This window comes from Sapajus apella, unplaced genomic scaffold (genome assembly GCF_009761245.1).
Source record: "Sapajus apella isolate SASKATOON/1434 unplaced genomic scaffold, GSC_monkey_1.0 scaffold2, whole genome shotgun sequence".
Classification (NCBI taxonomy): domain Eukaryota; kingdom Metazoa; phylum Chordata; class Mammalia; order Primates; family Cebidae; genus Sapajus; species Sapajus apella.
The window spans coordinates 75,180,439-75,199,421 of record NW_022436942.1 but is presented as its reverse complement, the minus strand read 5'-3'; the positions used below and the strand labels follow the sequence as shown (position 1 = coordinate 75,199,421).

The following is an 18,983-nucleotide window of genomic DNA, read 5'->3' as shown; positions in this document are numbered from 1 at the left end:
GTGGAAGGAGGTGCTCCCGACAATTTCTGCTTTGCAAACATTTCGTGATTTAACCCACCAGGACTGCAACTGCCAGCACCCACTGAGTCACCAAAAACTGGGTAATTACCTTGTTGTTGTTAGTAATTTTTCTTAAACGTATGTATAATTCACATTTATTGAATGTTTAATATTGTAAGTGTTTGATTTAAAGTTCTAAAGTTTGGTGATGTTTTTATGGCAAGAAATAGGCCATGGGAACTTAACTTGTTTACATTAATTAGCCTACAGTAAAATTAGTTTCATTACACATCATTATGCTTAAAGTTGCCATTTCTTTTTTTGAGGCAAAGTCTTGCTGTGTCGCCCAGGCTGGAGTGCAATGGTGCGATCTCGGCTCACTGCAACCTTCGCCTTTCCGGTGCAAGTGATTCTCCTGCCTCAGCCTCCCAAGGAGCTGTGATTACAGGTGCATGCTACCAGGCCTGGCTAATTTTTGTATTTTTAGTAGTGACAGGATTTCCACCATGTTGGCCAGGCTGGTCTTGAATTCCTGACCTCAGGTGATCCGCCTACCTTGGCCTCCCAAAGTGCTGGGATTACAGGCATGAGCCACTGCACCCAGCCAAAATTGGTTTGATTATACATCATTTTGCTTAGTTGCAGTTTCTAAGAATACCTATTAAAGACAGTTGGTGAGGACTTACTGTATAATGCTGCGGGTTTCTTGGATATTGGGCTGTAGTGGAGGTTCTGGGAAAAACCACTTGCCTGAGGGTTTACAAAACAAAGCCATGGTGGGAGGTAAGATTTCAAGGGGGTGGGAAGAGAGCTGGAACTGTGGCATGCCAGGGTTATCACTGTATGCCTTGCCCGAGTGCTAAAATAACTTCACAATAAACACTTTCAAAGCATTTACTATCAGAACAATACGGACATAATGAAGTAGAAAGCAAGTCCGACAGTGTTTTGAGATGAGACATGAGACCTTCGGTGTTTCTCTGCCCAGCTCCCCCGGGCATGCTTGAGTGTCTTCTACCTTTAGGGGAGCCACAGATGGAGGAGTCTTTGAGGGGACTAAAGGAGAGGATTCATCCCTAAAAACTCAGAACTTGTGAAAGGGTCTGGATAAAGGTAAGGTGGCTTAATTTGGATAAATGTTGGCTTATCAAAGAGCCTTTATCCTTTCCCTGTCAGTGTGATTTATTCCAGGACATTCAGGTTTGAAGCAGAAAACGCTTGCCTGAAGTTGGCGTGCTTGAAGATTGCAGTTTGGGTCCAGTCAATCTTTACAAGACCCAGGCAACTTTCATGAACAGCAGGTACGTTACGAACAGGCTTTGGCGTGGGAGGGGCTGCAGTTGTGACATTTTTATGCTGGACCAGCTGCTGGCTGGCTGAATTCTGGGTCTAATGTCTTTTAAAGTTTGTTATCTCTAATTGCTGCAAAGTTAGGAAGGGAGAATGTACCTGCAAAATGAACTGTGAATGCAGACTGGATGGGGCTGCTTTTTGAAAAGAAAAACATTTTCCCCAGTGGTCCAGATGCATTAAGACTATGAGAGAAAGGGCGGGGCTCGAAGAGCAGCTTATGGAGCGAGGTCACCAGTGAGCAGTCTGACCACATGACGACAACAAAAGTAAGCAAAATCCTGCATTTGCTACCTACAGGCTGTCTCCATTTAGGAAGCCATCTGGTTGAAAGGAAGCAGAAAACCCTCTGGTCCATCTGCCTGGCAGGAAGGCAGGGGCTGAAAGAAAGCAGCGCTCTCTGGACAGGGAGGTGATGCTTCCCGGTTGCAGCTCTGTCTGCCCCGTTCCCCTGTGTATTTGGAGATGAATGTGGAATGGCTATCTTAAGCACTCTGATCCAGAACCTTCATGACTTGAAAGTTCTAGGTTTTTGAGTAATGGCAAGCACTTCCCTCTGATACATACACATGTGCAGCTGAGGACTTTTCTGCTGGGATGAGTGGGATGAGTGTGGGCGAACGATTCCCACATGAAAGGTGCTTCTCCTACCTCCTCATCACTTCCTTTTCTCTTCCGCATAGCCCCTTGTACCTTTTTGTTTTATCCAGAGTTTTTGTTTTTTTTTTTAAACACTGCTTTTGGGCCAGGTGTGGTGGCTCACATCTGTAATCCCAGCACTTTGGGAGGCCAAGGCAGGCGGATCATGAGGTCAGGAGCTTGAGACCAGTCTGGCCAACGTGGCAAAACCCTGTCTCTACTAAAAATACAGAAATTAGCTGGGCGTGGTGGCGGGCGGCTGTAATCCCTACTTGGGAGGCTGAGGTTGCAGTGGGCCAAGATCAGGCCATTGTACTCCAGCCTGGGTGACAGAGCAGTACTCCACCTACAGAAACCACCCCCACGGAAACCTGCTTTTGGCTTTCCGTTAGCTATCGGTTTTCTCTTCCATTGGTGTCTGTTTTTGTCCTGAATTAAGCTCTTCCCTCTGCTTGCTTTGGGGCTGCTGCCGCCTTAAGCCGAGGTGACAGCTCCTCTCAGTCTCATGAGCCCTGGGTTTTATATTTGGCGCTTTTACTGTCAACCCAGTCTAGTGAGTTTATATTTTGTTTGTTTTTAGTAACCTTTTGAAGTCCAAGTTAACTCGGGAGTGTCTATTTTGCTTTTTGTTGATTCCTTGTGATCCTGCATTGGGGTCACTTTCTAGAAAAGCAGGGCCCTGCCTGAGGGTATAGCCCACAGGGTGCAATGCGTCACAGTGGGGGGCGATTCTATAATGTGGCCTTAATGGTGTAAATCTTTGCACATCTGAGACGTTCTCCGTGGCCTTCATACGTGCTGGTCTTTTGTGCGTGGTCTACGTGTGTCTGAAATTCTCTACACACCTACTGGATCCAGCTTGTTAGGGATATTAAGTAAATCCTCCAGATCTTTTAAGTTTTTCTCACTGAGTTGGTCTGCTGATCGCCTGCTGTGAGAATGGATTTTACTTCTCTTTGTAGTTCTATCAGTTTTTGCTTTGACATTCTGAAGGTATAGTAGGTGGATGCCATTGTGTTTAGAAGTGTTGAAAATCAACAGTAAGGCAATGGCTTGCTTCTAGAATGCTTTGGAAACGGCGGCTCTGTTTTCTCATGTGCTGTTTCATCTTGATGGCTGCTTAGTCAATATTTAGAAAATATTTACTTTATATCACATATGATAGACACAATAGTTAGCAAAAAGAGTTATTAATGACTAAACTGTGTAAGTATATAATTATAAACCCTGGTAAAGCTATGAGGAGAAGGTACGGCCCCACCAGCTTGATGCTGGGAGGTGGTGGCGGCGAGGTCGCAGCGGAGCACCCTAAGTAAATACAGGGAAACGGACGTGGAGATACTGCCTTGGAGGCCAGGGACAGGCCCATGCAAAGGCCCTCAGAGGAAAAGGGGAAAGAAGCCGAGCAGGGGCTGTGTGGGACCCCGGCGAGAGGCCCAGGGCGGCCAGGGATCCAAGGCCAGGGTGGCTGGATGGCTGCGGGTGCCACAGCTGGGCTACGTTTGAGTCGAGTCGGCAGCATGTGGGACTTGAGCCCCAGCAAATGGCAGCTTTCCCAGGTGCTGGGGGCAATCGGGTAGGGACAGGGGAGACTCGTGTGTCAGGCGCGTGCCTAGGGCTGCTTTCTGCCCCTGTGCGGAGCTGCCTGTGGTTTTAAGATGGGTAAAACTGGTTCTTCCCATTTTTCTCCTTGCTCCCAGCTGAGGCACTTCTCTAAACATGGTTATAGGGAAAAGCCAGTGCAAGGTCGTAGTAGTGAGTGGCCATGGTGTCGCAGGAGGAACGGCAGGCAGGGAGCGGGCTCTGGAAGGCCAGCTGGTCTACCGCAAACTCATAGGCACGGATCAGCCCCCGGTGTCTAGAGAGAGCACAAAGAGAACGACAGGTCAGGGCTGCCTCGCTGGCCCTCGCCCTGGCCGCATTCGCCTGAGACCACACAGAGGTTCATCTTCACAAAGGTGTCCTCTGGCACACAGTGTCCGTCACTCACAGTCCCGGGCTTAGTGGTCAGCAGGTGGGCGCAGCGAGTGTCACAGGGCGAGGCGCTGAAGCAAGGAGGCCAGGCCACGTCTAATGACAGAGGCATCTGCGCCTACCTGCAAGGGGGCTGGGCGGGGGGCGTCTCTTGCTTGGCAGCCAAGTCACGCAGCAGACTGAGTGCGAGGACTCGATTCGAGGACGGGATCTCACCCCCATGACCGGATTCTAAGCACAGCAGCCCCCTCAGCATATGGCTTCCTCCCTCTCTATGCGGCCGGCAGAGTGGACCCGCCCCACAGGGCTGTCCCGCTTCAGACGCTGGGAGCTCAGTACAGGTCAGCATCCACGTTTATGTTCCCACTTCCTAGAAATGCAGGGCCCTGCCTAACGGCATGGCCCATAGGATGCAGTGTGTTGCAGGGTTGGGGAGGGGGATTCTATACATCAATCAAACTAAGATGGTCTCTTCTGAACACGGGCAGATCCAGCCCTGCCCACTGCTCACCTGTGAGGAGTGAAGTTGTCCCGATCGGCGTTCCGCACCACCGGCTGGCAGGGCACATTGGCCGTGATGAGGCTGCGACTGCTGAATGAGACGTGCTTTACGGGGTGTCTAGAAGGCAGCGGGAGAGAGCTCAGAAGGCCGCGTCCATGGGGCCTGCGTACGCCTGCCCTTGCTGCTGCGGACCAGGGGCTTCAGAGCTGCAGGGATTCTAGAACCCACGAAGCTAAGCTTCTCTTTTACACAGGAGGGAGCAGTGTCTCACCTCAGTTCCCAAAGCTCAGGTGACAAGGCCACACTCTGGGCACGACTCTGTAAAACGGTCTACGTGCCCCGAACCCATGCTGGCGTCTACCCCAGCAACCTGGTACTCTCCGGATACATCCTACTGGAGACAGATCGGCCACATGCAACAGACAGGTCCCTCGCTGCCTCCCTGGGCAAGTCCCTTGAGCTCTCCCAGCCAGGCGCCCCATCATCTAGAGGGCACTGGGGGCATGTTAAGTGTCAGTCCATTAAAGGCGCCTCCACCCTGCTTACAGGGCTGCAGTGATGCATGTACCCTGGGTGGTGAAAGCACGTTCGGGAAATCTTGGAACAAAATGGTTCTATGTTTGTTGAACAGAGGCTTGTGTTGGTTCTGAACCTTTCGTGGAGTCCCTGCCGTGGCCAAGGCACTGAGCCAGGAGACGCTGGATTAAAAAGATGTCTTATCCAGGTGGATGTCTGCCCCAGGGAGGGCCCTAGCTAGTGAAGAAGGTAAGATGCAGTACCAGAAAATGTGACCAATGCTTCTGAAGCACGAGGGACCTTACAAGCTACAAAGAATGTGTGACCCAGAATGAAGCGCTGGGAGGCACAGCAGGCTGAAAGGGTCTGCCAGGAGGGGGCGCAGGAGGCACAACGCCTGTGTGGCTGATCCCAGGATGGCTGGGGCTGCACCCCTTGACTAACGCACAGGACTCTTGGGAGGGAAGCTGGGGAGCAGTTGGAGCCCTGCCTCCCTGGGGTGGGGACACACACAGGAGGAGAGTGGTGGCAGACTTGGCATGGGGCCTGGAGGATGAGACAGCCCCACAGAGGGAGGGAGGGCAGGCTTGGTGGAGGCCTGCAGCCTGGCAGATGCATGGTGCCCTGTCAGGCAGGCGAGGACCAAAGGGAGAACCCTGAGAGGACCTGGGCTGGAGGGACTGAAGTAGACAGCGGGAGGGCCATGACAGCAGCCAAAGGACAGCCAGCCCGGGGCTATAAGTGAATAGGGCCTGGCAGCAGGTGAGGACTTGAGCAAGTCAGAGAGGTCTGGGCAGGAGACTGTGTCTGTGAGCCTTGTGTTGTCTAGAAACAGTGAGGGACAGAGGCCGTGCTGGGACAGGACCACACCCTGGGGAAGGCCGTCCTTACACAGGCTTCATCTCAGTGGCCTGTTCCAGGGAATGAAGCTTTGCAGAGAGAAAAATGAGAGCTGTTGGAGTTGGGGCTGGCGACATCCCTGAGGACCTGGATCGCAGATCCAGTCATTGCTTTACAACAAATACTAGGTTTTCCTCCAGGGCAAATGCTTCCCGGAATTCTGTTGCGGGAGTTTTAGTTGCTGTTTGGTGCCACCTGGTGGCAATCTAGTGCATCACCATGGAACTAGAAAAAGGGCTGAGGCCTCTGGGACAGGACAGCCACAGCAAGGGGCAGGCTGGGCAGGACCTGGACTCTGATAAAATCTGCCGGCCACACTGTTCGCCAGCACCGCCCTCCAAGGAAGAAGCCCATTCTGCATTTACCCCTGCCGCCTCGTGGAGACTTCTGTCAAATTGCTGCCGTTGCACTTGAAGGAAGACTATGCTGCTTCTCCGCGGTTGCGTTTATCTGGATTTGCAGGAAGCGGGGAGCACGTCTCAGTTCATGTGCGAGGGCCTCGCCCTGTTTCTGCTCATCTGTGTTGTCATGCTCATAGCCTACTGGCCCAGAATCTTCTATTTTAGAGAGATGGGGTTTCATTCTGTTCCCCAGGCTGGAGTACAGTGGCACAATCACTGCAGCCTCAAACTCCTGGGCTCCATGAAGCAATCCTCCCCCATCAGCCTCCTGAGTTGCTGGGACCATAGGTACATGCCAACATGCCTGGCAGAATGTCTTCACAGCGGCACTGAGGGGCAGTGAGGGAGAGGACCAGTTGCCTCTGTCCCTACCTGTCTCAAAAGCAGTGTCTCCTATTCGAGGCCTGAGGGGCCAGGTAGAGGTGGTGGCCTCCAGCCTGCCCCAGGCTGCTGCTTTAAACTTAAGGGGCAGGCTCAATGAAAATGTCTTAACCAGTCAGGCGCCATTGGCTGAAACCTACATCTGTAAAGCCAGCCTGTGCTGAGGATAGTATCTATTTATATCTCGAATAGTGGTGTTAAAGGTGGATGATGACAAATTTCTCCTTTGTTGGAGCCTGAACCCCTTCGGTCCTAAATGGTCTTCTATCTAAACATCATGAGCGAAGTCTATGCACGGGGCAGAAGACCGTGATTACCCGTGATGGGCTCGAGTGGAGGACGGCGGGCTGGGACAGCCCTGCTTTCCGCCTGTGAGCAGGTGGGGTGTCACCTCTTCTGCTTATTGAGATGAAGGAATCCTAAATAGTACTTTCATTCTTAGAGAAAGCTGGGTCTGAACTGTGGCGATCCGAATGATGTCACAGTGAGGGTTCACCCAGTGAAGCCCAGGGGTAGGGGGCATTTAGCACTGTGCCTGGTGCAGGCTGACTACGGCTGCCTTCCCTCTTCCTACTAGAAACTCCCAAGAGTGTCTAGAATGCATCTTACCCAGAATACACCTCCCACAGCTTCTGGTTCATCCGATAATCCCACACGGACACCAGGCCTTCCTCGCCTCCGCTGACGATCTTCCAGTCATCCATCTGCACAGTAGAGACCCCAAGCTGGTGGGCAGAGAGTGACAGCGCGATGTTACTGGTGCGGAGGTCGTGGATCCTCACCCTGGACAGGCCCAAGAAAAGCACAGAAGGGAAATGGGGTTAGCGTCAAAGCTTGAAATGACAAACTCCCCCTCCGCTGTGCTGGTCTGTGCACAACACTGCTATGAAAGAACTCAGCTGCAAACATCAATAATAATATCAGACTTTTATCTCCTAATTAGTACAGGGTCAGGGAGGACCTACAACCGTCTAATCAGAACGGTTTAAAAGCATATAGAGCAAGAAAGACGCAGCCCAAGGACAGTGGCTGTCCACTTGATCTGCTTAACAGGGAAGGGGCACCTGCGTCACTCAGGAGGAGGCTGAGATCTGCCTGGCTCTGTGGCTGCACAAGCGGGTTGGCCTGAGAAACCTGTCCCAGCAGTAGCTGTGCTGCCCGACACAGTAGTTTTGCTGTGGGTAAAACCACCTGTTAAGGGCAAGAGCTACACAGCCAGACACCTGGATCCTCACCCGTTAGGAAAATCCACTCGACTTTGTGAGTTCAGCACTGTCTTGTTGGAGCTGAGGAAGGGAACGCCTTTATACCTGACTACACACAGCAGAGCAGGGTTAAGGGGGTGTGCACTCTGTGCAGTCACTTCTTGAAATAATTACTTGCCTTATAATAATCCGCATTTCTTCAAGAACCTCTTTAAAAACTACTTTTTATATACGGTGAATGTTTCACATGAGGATAAATTAAGGTAATGGGATAGAAATCTCTTATCTACTACAACCACCACCATACTTAACTCCCACAGTAAGCCACAAAGGCTAAAAGTAAATCCAATTCATTACATGTAATAACTGTAAAGAAGCGTTTAAGAGACCCCATGATGCAAGTGGAAAAAGACAGTTCCTGCCCTGAAAAGACCCTACCATCCCTCTGGGAACAGGACAAACACAATGATATATGATTCAATGTGATCATAAATGCATGTCTGACTCAAAAGATGTGAAACATGTCCTGTGCCCTGAGTCACGCGCGCGCGCGCGCGCGCACACACACGCGCGCGCACACACACACACACACACTGATTTTCCAAGTTCTGAGGGAAAATTATTTTGAACCAAAAATTCTAAACCTAGCTTAGCTACCAAGTTGGAAGGCATAATAAAGACCTTTTTTTTTCTTTAACAGAAAAGGACTCGCAGTGAACTTCCTGGGGATACTCTAAAAGAAAGTGGCATGGCAGTATACCAGAACAAGAAGACAGATGGCTTAAGTGGGACCTCATGTGTCTGCTGGGTCCACGGAGGCACACAGGGCAAACCTACCTAGTAAGAGGAGCTGCCGATGGATCACAAAGTAAAAATACATGCTACGCGTGAAAAACACATTTGCACACAAGGAGGAAAAGACGTTACAATTGTAATACTAGAAAAGGCAGATTTCAAGGCAAAAAGCATGAGCTGAGAGCACTTTATGACAGTGAAGGGGGCAGTTTACTCAATGTTTTGGTCAGACTAACCTGGAAAAAACAAAACTCCAGGGATCAAATTTCTTTTGTACAGGTTTTGTTTTTTACTATTATTTTTAAAGACAGGGTCTCACTCCCGTCTGGAAAGCAGTGCACCATCGCTCACTGCAGCCTCAAATTCCTAGCCTCGGGATCGTCTAACCTCCCAAAGCATGTGCCACATGACTGGCTACTTTTTTTATTTTTTTTAAAGTAGAGACGGTTTTGTCATGTTGCCAGGCTGGTCTCGAACTCCTGGGCTCAAAGAATCCACCAGCCTCAGCCTCCTAAAGTGCTGGGATTACAGGCATGTGCCACTGCACCCAGCCTGTTTTTGTCTTTGTAATTGTTTCTTTAGTCACCATAATCTTTTCAGGTTTTCTGTTTCTTGAATTAATTTTAAAAAATCTCCAAATCTGAAAACTTAGATGAATAAACGGCTTTCTGGGAAAATAAATAAGAATTATCAAAACGAATCCCCAGGGGACAGAAAATCCAAGTAGATAAAATAACAAATAGACTGAGGAAGCCAGCAAGGGGCAACAGTCCCTGCAAAGAAGGAACAAGTGACTGGCCAGACCTGTGAGGACCAGCCACCTCCAGGGCTAAGGCAGCTGTTCCACAGCCTAGGAAAGGCAGGAGGTAAAGCTTCCAAATTCTCCACAAAGCCAGCTTTCTGTTGCCAAAGCCTAACCCTGAGAGCACAATCAAAGAGAACTACATATCTGCATGAAATCTCAACAACAGACTCCAAGAAAACTACTTACCCGAATGCAATCTCAGTAACAGACTCCACAGCGAGACGCCGCAGATAAGTAGAATCTACGAAAAACCGCCGGTCATGTCCATGGATGCCGAAAGCAACGGGATGAAACATCACACCGTTCCTGATGCTGTCTTTAGAAACAGTGGGCCACTTTCACCACCATTAATTTACACTGGTTTTTAAAAACCAGGTACAATTAGACAAAAGGAAAAAATGAAAGTATAAAAATCAGAAAGAAGTGAGTAGACTTCTCAGTGAGAAGGGACAGTCCCAGAGAATTCAGTAATACACAGTCAAATATAAATTTATGTGCCAAAATCTAGTTTAAAAAATAGAATAAAAAATGACCCCCTTGTAACAGCAGTTAGAGGCAAAATACTCTGTAATAATTTTCTCAACTTGGAGCTCTGCTACTTATATTACACAAAATAAATTACAGAGGGCACAAAGAGTTACACATAATTATACTATAAAAAAGATTCCGAGGAGGGAAGGCCTTTCTAAACAAAACCAAGTCCATAAGGTGAAAAGATTGATAACTACACATAAAAGGGTTTGACTTTTTCCTATGAAGGGGAACAATCAGAAAGTCAAATGACAAACTGAGGAAAATGTTTGCCACAAAGAGGCTAATGTGTTATAATAAATAAATGCCTTCAAATAAATAGTAAAGACTGACAAACCCATTATTAAATTGAGAGAAAAGAAAAAGCAATTCACAGAAAAATATTGATGGCTTTTAAACATGTGTAAGATGTTTAAGTTTACTGGTAATAAGAGAAATTACACAGTAAAACTACAATGCAGTGCCACCTGTCGCCTATCTACCCAGCAAAAGTAAAGTTTGGTAACATGCCCTCCAAGGCGCTGTGTGGCAGCAAGACATGGACAGGTACTCCTAGACAGCTGAGGCGAGCAGAAATCCTTCTTTAGGGAGTGACTTGGCAATATCCAACCAAATACCCCACGCCCCTCACCAAGCCAGCAATTCCACTTCTAGGAGGCAGCTCTACATGTTTCACAGACACAAGGCCAGTCACCAAAGCACTGCTCTTAGTCGCAAAAGAGGCTTCTGTTTCAGACATGTTGACGCTTCCACTGCAAAACGCTTACTAGTGCTGGATAAATATAACTAACAAACTTTTAAGGGCATTGCTGAATTCACATAGTAAGTGACTTCCCCCGGACCTGAGCTGAAAACCAGATGGGAGAGGGTGAGCTGCAACTTCAGTTGCCAGCGTGGTGGGGGAGGCTGCTGGCAAGCGCCAGGCTCAGGTCCGTGGGTTCATCAAACACACTGAAGGGCCACCCAAGGCAGGGAGGGGAGTGTGGAGATTCCTGCTTTAAATACAAAAGCATGAAAGTATAGTCCCTGAAATTAAGTTCGGGAGACTGGCTGGAAGCAGATCAGAGAGTGTGTGAATTAGAAGAAAAATCTGAGGAATGGGGGGTTAAGAGACATGAGGGACACAGTGGTGGTGCAGCATGCACCCACAGTCCTGGAAGGAGAAAACAGTGCAGATAGTTAAGAGCTCATGTCTTCCCAGAACTAAAGAAAGACATGCATGCCGACTCAATGCACACTAATCAATAAAGGAAAAGAAATACATACCTAAGAGTGTAACTTAAAAAATGGGAAAACACAGACAAAGAGGTCTTAAAAACAGCCTGAGAGAAAAAGACATGACCTATTAAGGAAAAATAATTATACTGACAGGAAAAACTAGAAACAACACTTAAGCCGTCATGAATGGGAATGACTGGATGTAGGTGGCAGGATTACCTAGCTCATCCACTGAGTGCTGGTTAAAGCAATCACGGTACATCCACACAGTGGGACCCGGCGTAGTCATTAGAGAATGGGCAGAACCACACAGGCCGACTGGCAGCCGTGTACACAGGCATGTGCCGGGGGACATGTTCAGGCTGTGAGTGTGTGGGCGCGCCCTGCAGAACGCGCAGCATTGAGCAGTCGCAATCAGGGAGGCTGACGAGGCCTCTTGGGAACAGGGACCCACCTCACCCTCTATGCTACCTTGCTTTTCAGTCCCATTATGAATGTGCATACTTCCTGTTTAAATAAAACCGAACAATTTTAAAGACAAAGTTCTGGAAGCACATAACTTGAACATTAACAGCAATTACCTTGGAGAAGAATGAGGGTAATAAAGGAGGCTTTTGTGTTTTATTCTGGACACTGCCATGTTTAAAAAACAAGAATTCATCCGTGACGGGGAGGCCTTCAGCGGTACTGGTCTCCCTCTGTTTCCTGAGCTGAGAGGTGGAGGTGTGGGCATTCTCTGTTGTTCTTGAAACTGTACACATACCTTCTAGATGCTCCCATACATCTGTTCTGTTTCATAATTTAAAAACAATACTTTCATCTATTTCTTAGATAAGGTGAAATAAAATAGGATGGTAACAGCACATCGTTTGAGAACACGGAGGAGGGACTGTTTCTTCTTCCTGCTAGGCCATGTGAGCTGACAAGGCAGCGCAGGAGAACAGAGAGGTCCGTTGCTACAAATGCTGTTCAGTCCCGGATCTGCCAGTGAGGGATCTGGGACCAGAAAGACGCAGAGAGCATGAAGACTACTCTGAAAACCAAGGCATCTCTCGGGAGCACTTACAGACACCTCTCCTTAGGCACGTGTAGGTAAGAGAACTCGGGCTGTGTGGGCAGAGAAGAGAGAAGAATAAATGCTGGAAAGGGAACTCTGACTTTAGGCCAGAATGGGAACTTGAAAAGGACTGGGGAAGGGGGAGCGGAAATGTTTACCAAGTAGTTTTCAGTGCATATTTGGTTAATCAGAGTCTATTCTGCTATAGTGATTTCCATAAAGAGCCCCTCTGTTGAATATTTATACTCCATAATTTACAGTTTGGCTGTTAAGGAGACAAAGGCAAACACAAATTTGGTCCAGAAGTTCAAAGTTTGCCATCTGTTTTCCTATTGTATTTAGATACCAGTATGGATGGCTCCAAACAAAATAAACAAATAAACCAAAAGATACAGCCTTAGTGTCTTTTACATCACTAAGGAAAAAAAAATAGGCCAAACCAGCTTTAATGTCTCCCCATAAGAAAAAAGGAAAACCATTTTTCTGACATCTCCTTAGAGAAGCACCGCTCTGGCTTCTTGTCAACAGACAGAAACAGCAGACAGCACAGCATGCCAAGTCCACCCAAGCCATTCAGATTCACATGAAGAAACAGGTACCTGCCTCGGACATCTGATAGCACGCAGCACCGGCCCGAACGCCGTGCACCTTGGCAAAGCCCATCGTCGGCTCAGCCCTTGAACCAAATACTCGATGCTGGGAAACAGGTAGCACAGCAAATGGCACCAAAACATGCCAAGACAGCCGATTCCAGGGACAAAGAGGAGCCAACGGTAGATATTGTGAATCCCTATCTAGTGAGTATTTCATCAACTTTGCCCATTGAAAAGAAAAATAATTGGTCTGAAAGCTGTAATTGTATTATGTTTAATATTCATGGTTGGGCTTGGAGGACGGTTCCAACACTCCCTCTCTCCAGCCCCTCTCTAATGAAAATCACACCATAGGAGTCGGCTGTAGCCCACCAATTAAAACAAAAGACACCAGAACCTTCCAAAGACTCCAACAGAGGAGCATCCATCTGATGGGCAGGAAAACGTGCTGGAAGTGAGAGGGAGGCACGCTCTGGTTGGTCCTGTGTTAAGAGCTTTGAATAACTTATTATAACACTTGCAGATGGAGCAAATGCAACATTTACACCCCAATCACTCTCTCTCTAACAGCAGGCAGCAGTGGCACGAGCACAGCACACAACTTTATACTTGTCAGGGCAAGAAGCAAGCGCTGAGACTCTGTAATTGGGGGGTCACAACTCAGGGCGCGCTTCCTATTGGCTTGGATTAAATACTCCCATATGATAATGAGGCACACTGTATCTGACGGCAAGCTGAAGCCTATTCAGTGTCTGGCTCGGCAGTTTCATTAAGGAGGACCTGACCTTCAGCTATATTTCTATCCAGAAAATAAAGGGAACAAGCAATAAGGTGTTACAATGGAGGCTTTTTTTTTTTTTGAACGAATTAATTTTTAAAATAGTATTTTTTTAAAAAATAAATCAATACATGATTCTGTTTGGTCTCACTGAACCTTGGGCTATTAAAGAGGATTTTAAATATAACCTTATATGCCAAAATCAATAGCTTTATCTACAAAGCACTGACGATGGCCTTCGGTGAAAGATTCATTTTAAACAGCAACTAGAAAAACACGTATTTTCAGGTAGAAGTGGAAATACATGTTTTGCTAGTTGCTGTTCAATCCAACTAGGCTAGTTTAATCCAACTAGGCTAGGCTTAGTGCTTTCTGTATTTTAAGTCTGTACCTCTGAAGTTTAGAGTTCTCTGTAAGTAGAACATAAAATTCTATATGGCCAAGAGTAACAAGCCCTTCAGACTGGTCACTGAACCTTTCTGGTCCAGCATTAGATGGTCTTGAAGAGATCTGCTAGACCCAACATTCTGAGATCCATAACAAGTCCACCCAGTGAACAAAGATGATAACGTGTATACGGCCAAAAAAGGGGCACTGGATCCCAAGTTGGAAATACTAAAACTTCTAGTTATTAACTAAGTCATATGAATATGTCCTATATCCATATTGCTACTTTCATAGACAGTGATGCTGTTGGACATGCCTGACATTTGGAAGTTTACTGTATATTACTTATTTTAAAAAAGGTGAGGTATTGTAATCAAAAAGCTGTAGGTAATCCAGGCAGTGTGGCAGTGCCAGAACACAGACATACAGATCAATGGAATAGAACTGAGAGTCCAGAATAAACCCTCAAAGTTACAGCCCACTGATTTTCAACAGTGGTGCCAAGACAACTGAATGGGGCGAGAATTGTCTTTTCAACAGATGGTGCCAGGATAGCTGAATATTCACATGCAAAAGAATGAAGTTTAGGTCTCTACCTCACACCATATATAAAAATTAACTCCAAATGGATCACAGACGTCAGCGTAAGAGCCAAAACTATAAAACCCTCTGAAGAAAACTTAGGAGTTAATCTTCATGAGCCTGGGTTAAGAAATGGTTCCTTAGCTATGACATCAACAGCACAAATGACAAAAGGAAAAAATAGATAAATGGAATGTCATCAAAATTGAAAACTTGTGTGCTTCAAAGAATACGATCTAGAAAGTGAAAAGACAACCCACAGAATGGGAGAAAATATTTTGCAAATCACATATCTGATGAGAGATTTGTACATGGGCTATATAAACAACTCTAATAAGCACGTGAAAAGATATTCACCACCACTGGCCGTCAGAGAAATGCAAATCTAGAATTCAAGACAGTAGCAAGGGTTGGTGACAAGGTAGAGAAACTGGAACCCTCAATCCAGGGCTGGTGGGAATGTAAAATGGTACAGCCACTATAGAAGAGTCTGGCAATTCCTCAAATGGTTCAACACAGAATTACCACAAAAGCCAGCAATTCTACTCCCAGTGTATTTCCCCAGTGGAACTGAAAATATGCATCCACATACAAACGTACACATAAATGATAACAGTAACATTATCATAGTCAAAAAGTGGAAGCAACCCAAATGTCCATTAACTGATGAATGGATAAAGAAAACGCAGTATATCTGTACAAGGGAATATTACTTGGCCAGAAAAAGGAATGACCTACTGATATATTCTACAAATTGGGTTTATCTTAAAAACATGCTAAGTGGAATAAGCCAGTCCTAGAAGGTCACAAGGTACATCATTCTATTTATAGGAGATGCTCAGGCAAATGCTTAGAGAAATAAAGTAGATTAGTGGTTGCTTAAAGCTGGAGGGATGAGGAAAATGGGGAGTGCCGTTAATGGGTATGGGGTTTCTATTTGGGGTGATGAAAATGTTCTAAAATGGACTGTAGTGGTGACTGCACAACCTCGTGGACCTACTAAAAACACGAAATTGTACGATTTAAATTGGTGAATTATGTGGCATGTAAATTAAATCTCATTATAGCTCCTAAAAAATAAACTTGAGACTATGGGGGAAAACACTGGAATTTGCTGGCTCAATGACTGTTGCCTTAGCAACCCAATTACAGCCTGGCATTTGCCCTTAGCACCAACTCTTGGTTCTCCACAGCATGGATTAGCTTCTCCCTGCTAGATCCCCAGTTTCACTGGCGAAAATGAGCAGATCACAGATGAGAAGGCTGAGAGCTACAGAATGGGAAGGGCCCTCATTTAATACAGCCCTCAACCACCGGCTACAGTGCTGACTTAAGTCACTGAAAAGAAAGGAGGGCGTTCTGATTCTGGCCAGGTTGGAATAAGCCCACTACTGCCTCTCTCCTGCTGACTGCCAGCAAAACTTATGGACAAAACACAAATACAAACGCCTGAGGACTCTGGAGAGTCAACCCAAGCTGATGGATTGCAGAGGAGAGTCAAACCTATGGAAGTGGCCATATGGGGAGGAGTTTCCCATTTTTTCCCTTTTCCTCTTGCAGCCTTGCCCTGAGTATGGGCTACAATATGCAGCACTGTGAGGTGGTACAGGACGCCAAAACTCCAATAGAAACTCCAGCCTTCTGACCAGAGGAACAGAGGGGGGCCCTGCAGTCCCCAAAGAATAGGGATGAGGGTTGTTGTGGGTTTTTTCCTCTTTCTTGTGGCTGTGTCCCAAGGACAGTTCCTAGTCACATGCTGCATGGTGGCAGCAATGCAGGTAGGTAGAACTCTGACAGAAACCCCATCTTTCTGACCAGAGAACTATAAGGTAAAGGAGTCCCTGAAGGCTGGAAAGTGTAAGGATTAAGAGAGGAGGAACCTAGAAAAAGTGATTTCATAGTACTGTGTCTAAACCCACATAAATCCCAGGCTCATCCCTGGGCTATGTGGGACAGATTCAAAGCAGGACAGCAAAGGCTTTAAGAGCTCAACTAAGACTGAACCACTGCCAAGCCTCAGAATACCCCAAGTGGCATATGCACAGACCAAAAACAGAAAAGAAATTAAACAGCTTTGGAAAGCAAACTGACATTGGAGTCACCACCTACAGAGGGCAAAACAGAACTTGCCGTCTGAACCTAATCAGGGTGACTGCCTGTTTAAAAGCAAGACAAAACAAAAATCATTCTTTGAAGGATTACATAACAGGATCCAGAGGGTATCTAACACAACATCCACAATGTCCAGAATACAATTCAAAATTACTTGACATATCCCAAACCAAAACCCAAACAGGAAAAGGGAAAAAGACAATTAACAGATGTCAACACTAAGATTAATCAGTTTGGGAATCCTCAATGACTTTAAAGAACCTGTGTAGCTATATTCCACAAGGTAAAGGTAAAATGCACAGGAACAGTAACAGCAACAACCTCAGCAGAGACACAGAAACTATACATATAAAATGAATGGAAATTTTTAACTAAGAAAATACGAAATCTGAAATAAAAAAATCATTGGATAGGCTCAACAGCAGAATGGAGATGACACGGGAAAGAGTCCGTAAACCTGAAGTTAGATCAACAGAGATGATGCAAAGATTTGTGAATGAACATGAACAGAGCTTTGGTGACCTACTGGAAATTTTCATAAGGCTTAACATTTACATGATTGAGGTTATCAGAAAGGGAGGAGAAAGATTATTAGTTCAGAAAAACTATGTAAGAAAATAATGGCATGAAACTTACCAAATTTAGTGAAAGACATACATATACAGATTCTAAATGTTTAATAAACCCCAGACAGGGTTTAAACTAAAAACAACAACAACAAAAAAGATTATTTCCTGCAGACTTTTCCTTAGTGGCTCATTCAAGCTTCTAATAAATGTCCCAATTCCTAAGCTATTAATTCATTGTTGCCTTCAGTGAATATATACTTTCATTTCATTGAAAACACCATTGATTCCAAGAGGCATCATTACTTTATATAACTTTTTAAAGTGCTGCCATTTTATGATGCAATTATAAAAGTCCATTCTGATTTCATAGATGTGAAATTTTTTTAAACGTACATCTTAGAATGAATAGAAAATATACTGTGCTAGACACCCACTGAGTACCAGACAGAGTATGGTTAAGTGGAATGGACAGGAGCAGCCAGTCCTAACGCCAACGTGTATCACTCCCCAGTACCATTACTCATTGCTCTTTCTTCTTAGTCTTAGCAAGAAAAGACAAAATATGCATTCAGAAAAACTCATTATCTATACTGATAAAACTCTTATGCAAAATCCCACTTTTCTCTCTACCTCCATGTTTACAATCCTTCCCTCCCAGCGAGGGAAAAGCATGCTCTAACCGTAACTCAGTTTCCACCCCAATCTTTCTCTTGCTCTTCATCAGACTCTGTTTATTCTCTAGTTTTTCTTTATTTTTTGAGATGGAGTCTCACTCTGTCACCCAGGTTGGAGTGCAGTGGTGTGATCTCGGCTACTGAAACCTCTCTTTGCCTCCTGGGTTCAAGTGATTCTCCTGCCACAGCCTCCTGAGTAGCTGGGGTTAGAAGCACGTGCCACCACACCTGGCTAATTTTTGTATTTTAGTAGACATGGGGTTTCCCCATCTGGCCAGGCTGACCTTGAACTCCTGACCTCAAGTGTCTGGTTTTTCTTGAGAGAGTGATAGGCTAGATATTTTTTCATTTTTAATTGAAGCCCATTGTCCCCCCACACCCCCAAAATAAAACTCTGCAAAATTCCACCCATGTTTGCAAACTACTTAAAACTGATTCCTTACTTTAATGGAAACATATCTTTGTCTTAATCTGGGGCAGTTTTATGTACCTTTAGAGTCCATCTCATTCCCAAGTTATTTATAAAGCACTAAGAAAATGCAGTGGAAATTAAATTTTTAAAATAAAACAGGCAGGCTCTAGGGTTTGTAAAAAATTGCATCAGTCAGTAAGTGACAGCCAAGGACATAGTTCTCTTCATAGTATTTGACCCCTTACTCCCACTTTTGACATAAAACATAAGCTATGTAAGCCTGGGCCAGCATCTCTAAAGAGATCTTACTCACAGCTATTAAGCCTCTGGGGGAAAAAAGTGAGACTTCTCTCCACACACAGTCTAGCTTCCTCATTCCTTTTTTCTAGATGTGCAATTTTATTAAAACAACAAAAACAGATTTTCCCCTGTATTCTAAGCTGCTGACCCCGCAACCCTGACTCAGGGAGTATTCTTACATATGATGGCTGGCCCCTAATGTACCAGCAGTGGGCACACAGCTGGCACTGCTCTATGACTCACAGTGGTTAAATGCCAATTTGGATGCCCCACCTTCAACTCGAAGTCACTAGTTTGTTCTT

General features: G+C 46.0%; 1 protein-coding gene and 1 long non-coding RNA gene across 2 annotated transcripts in view; one reads left to right on the top strand and one right to left on the bottom strand.

Moving 5' to 3' along the window:
- Window positions 1-550: 550 nt before the first annotated feature.
- Window positions 551-17,428, top strand: LOC116525186. Its single transcript, XR_004257613.1, has 2 exons — window positions 551-1,301; window positions 8,569-17,428. It is a non-coding gene; the product is annotated as an uncharacterized LOC116525186 (long non-coding RNA).
- The window catches only part of FBXW8 (F-box and WD repeat domain containing 8), a 123,674-nt gene continuing 107,609 nt past the window's right edge, over window positions 2,919-18,983 (bottom strand). Inside the window, exons 9-11 of the mRNA XM_032240879.1 lie at window positions 7,273-7,446; window positions 4,474-4,582; window positions 2,919-3,849 (exon numbers count right to left, since the gene is read on the bottom strand). Of these exons, the coding sequence (XP_032096770.1) occupies window positions 3,703-3,849; window positions 4,474-4,582; window positions 7,273-7,446 (430 nt within the window). The 3' untranslated portion in view covers window positions 2,919-3,702. The remainder of the gene's footprint in view (window positions 3,850-4,473; window positions 4,583-7,272; window positions 7,447-18,983) is intronic.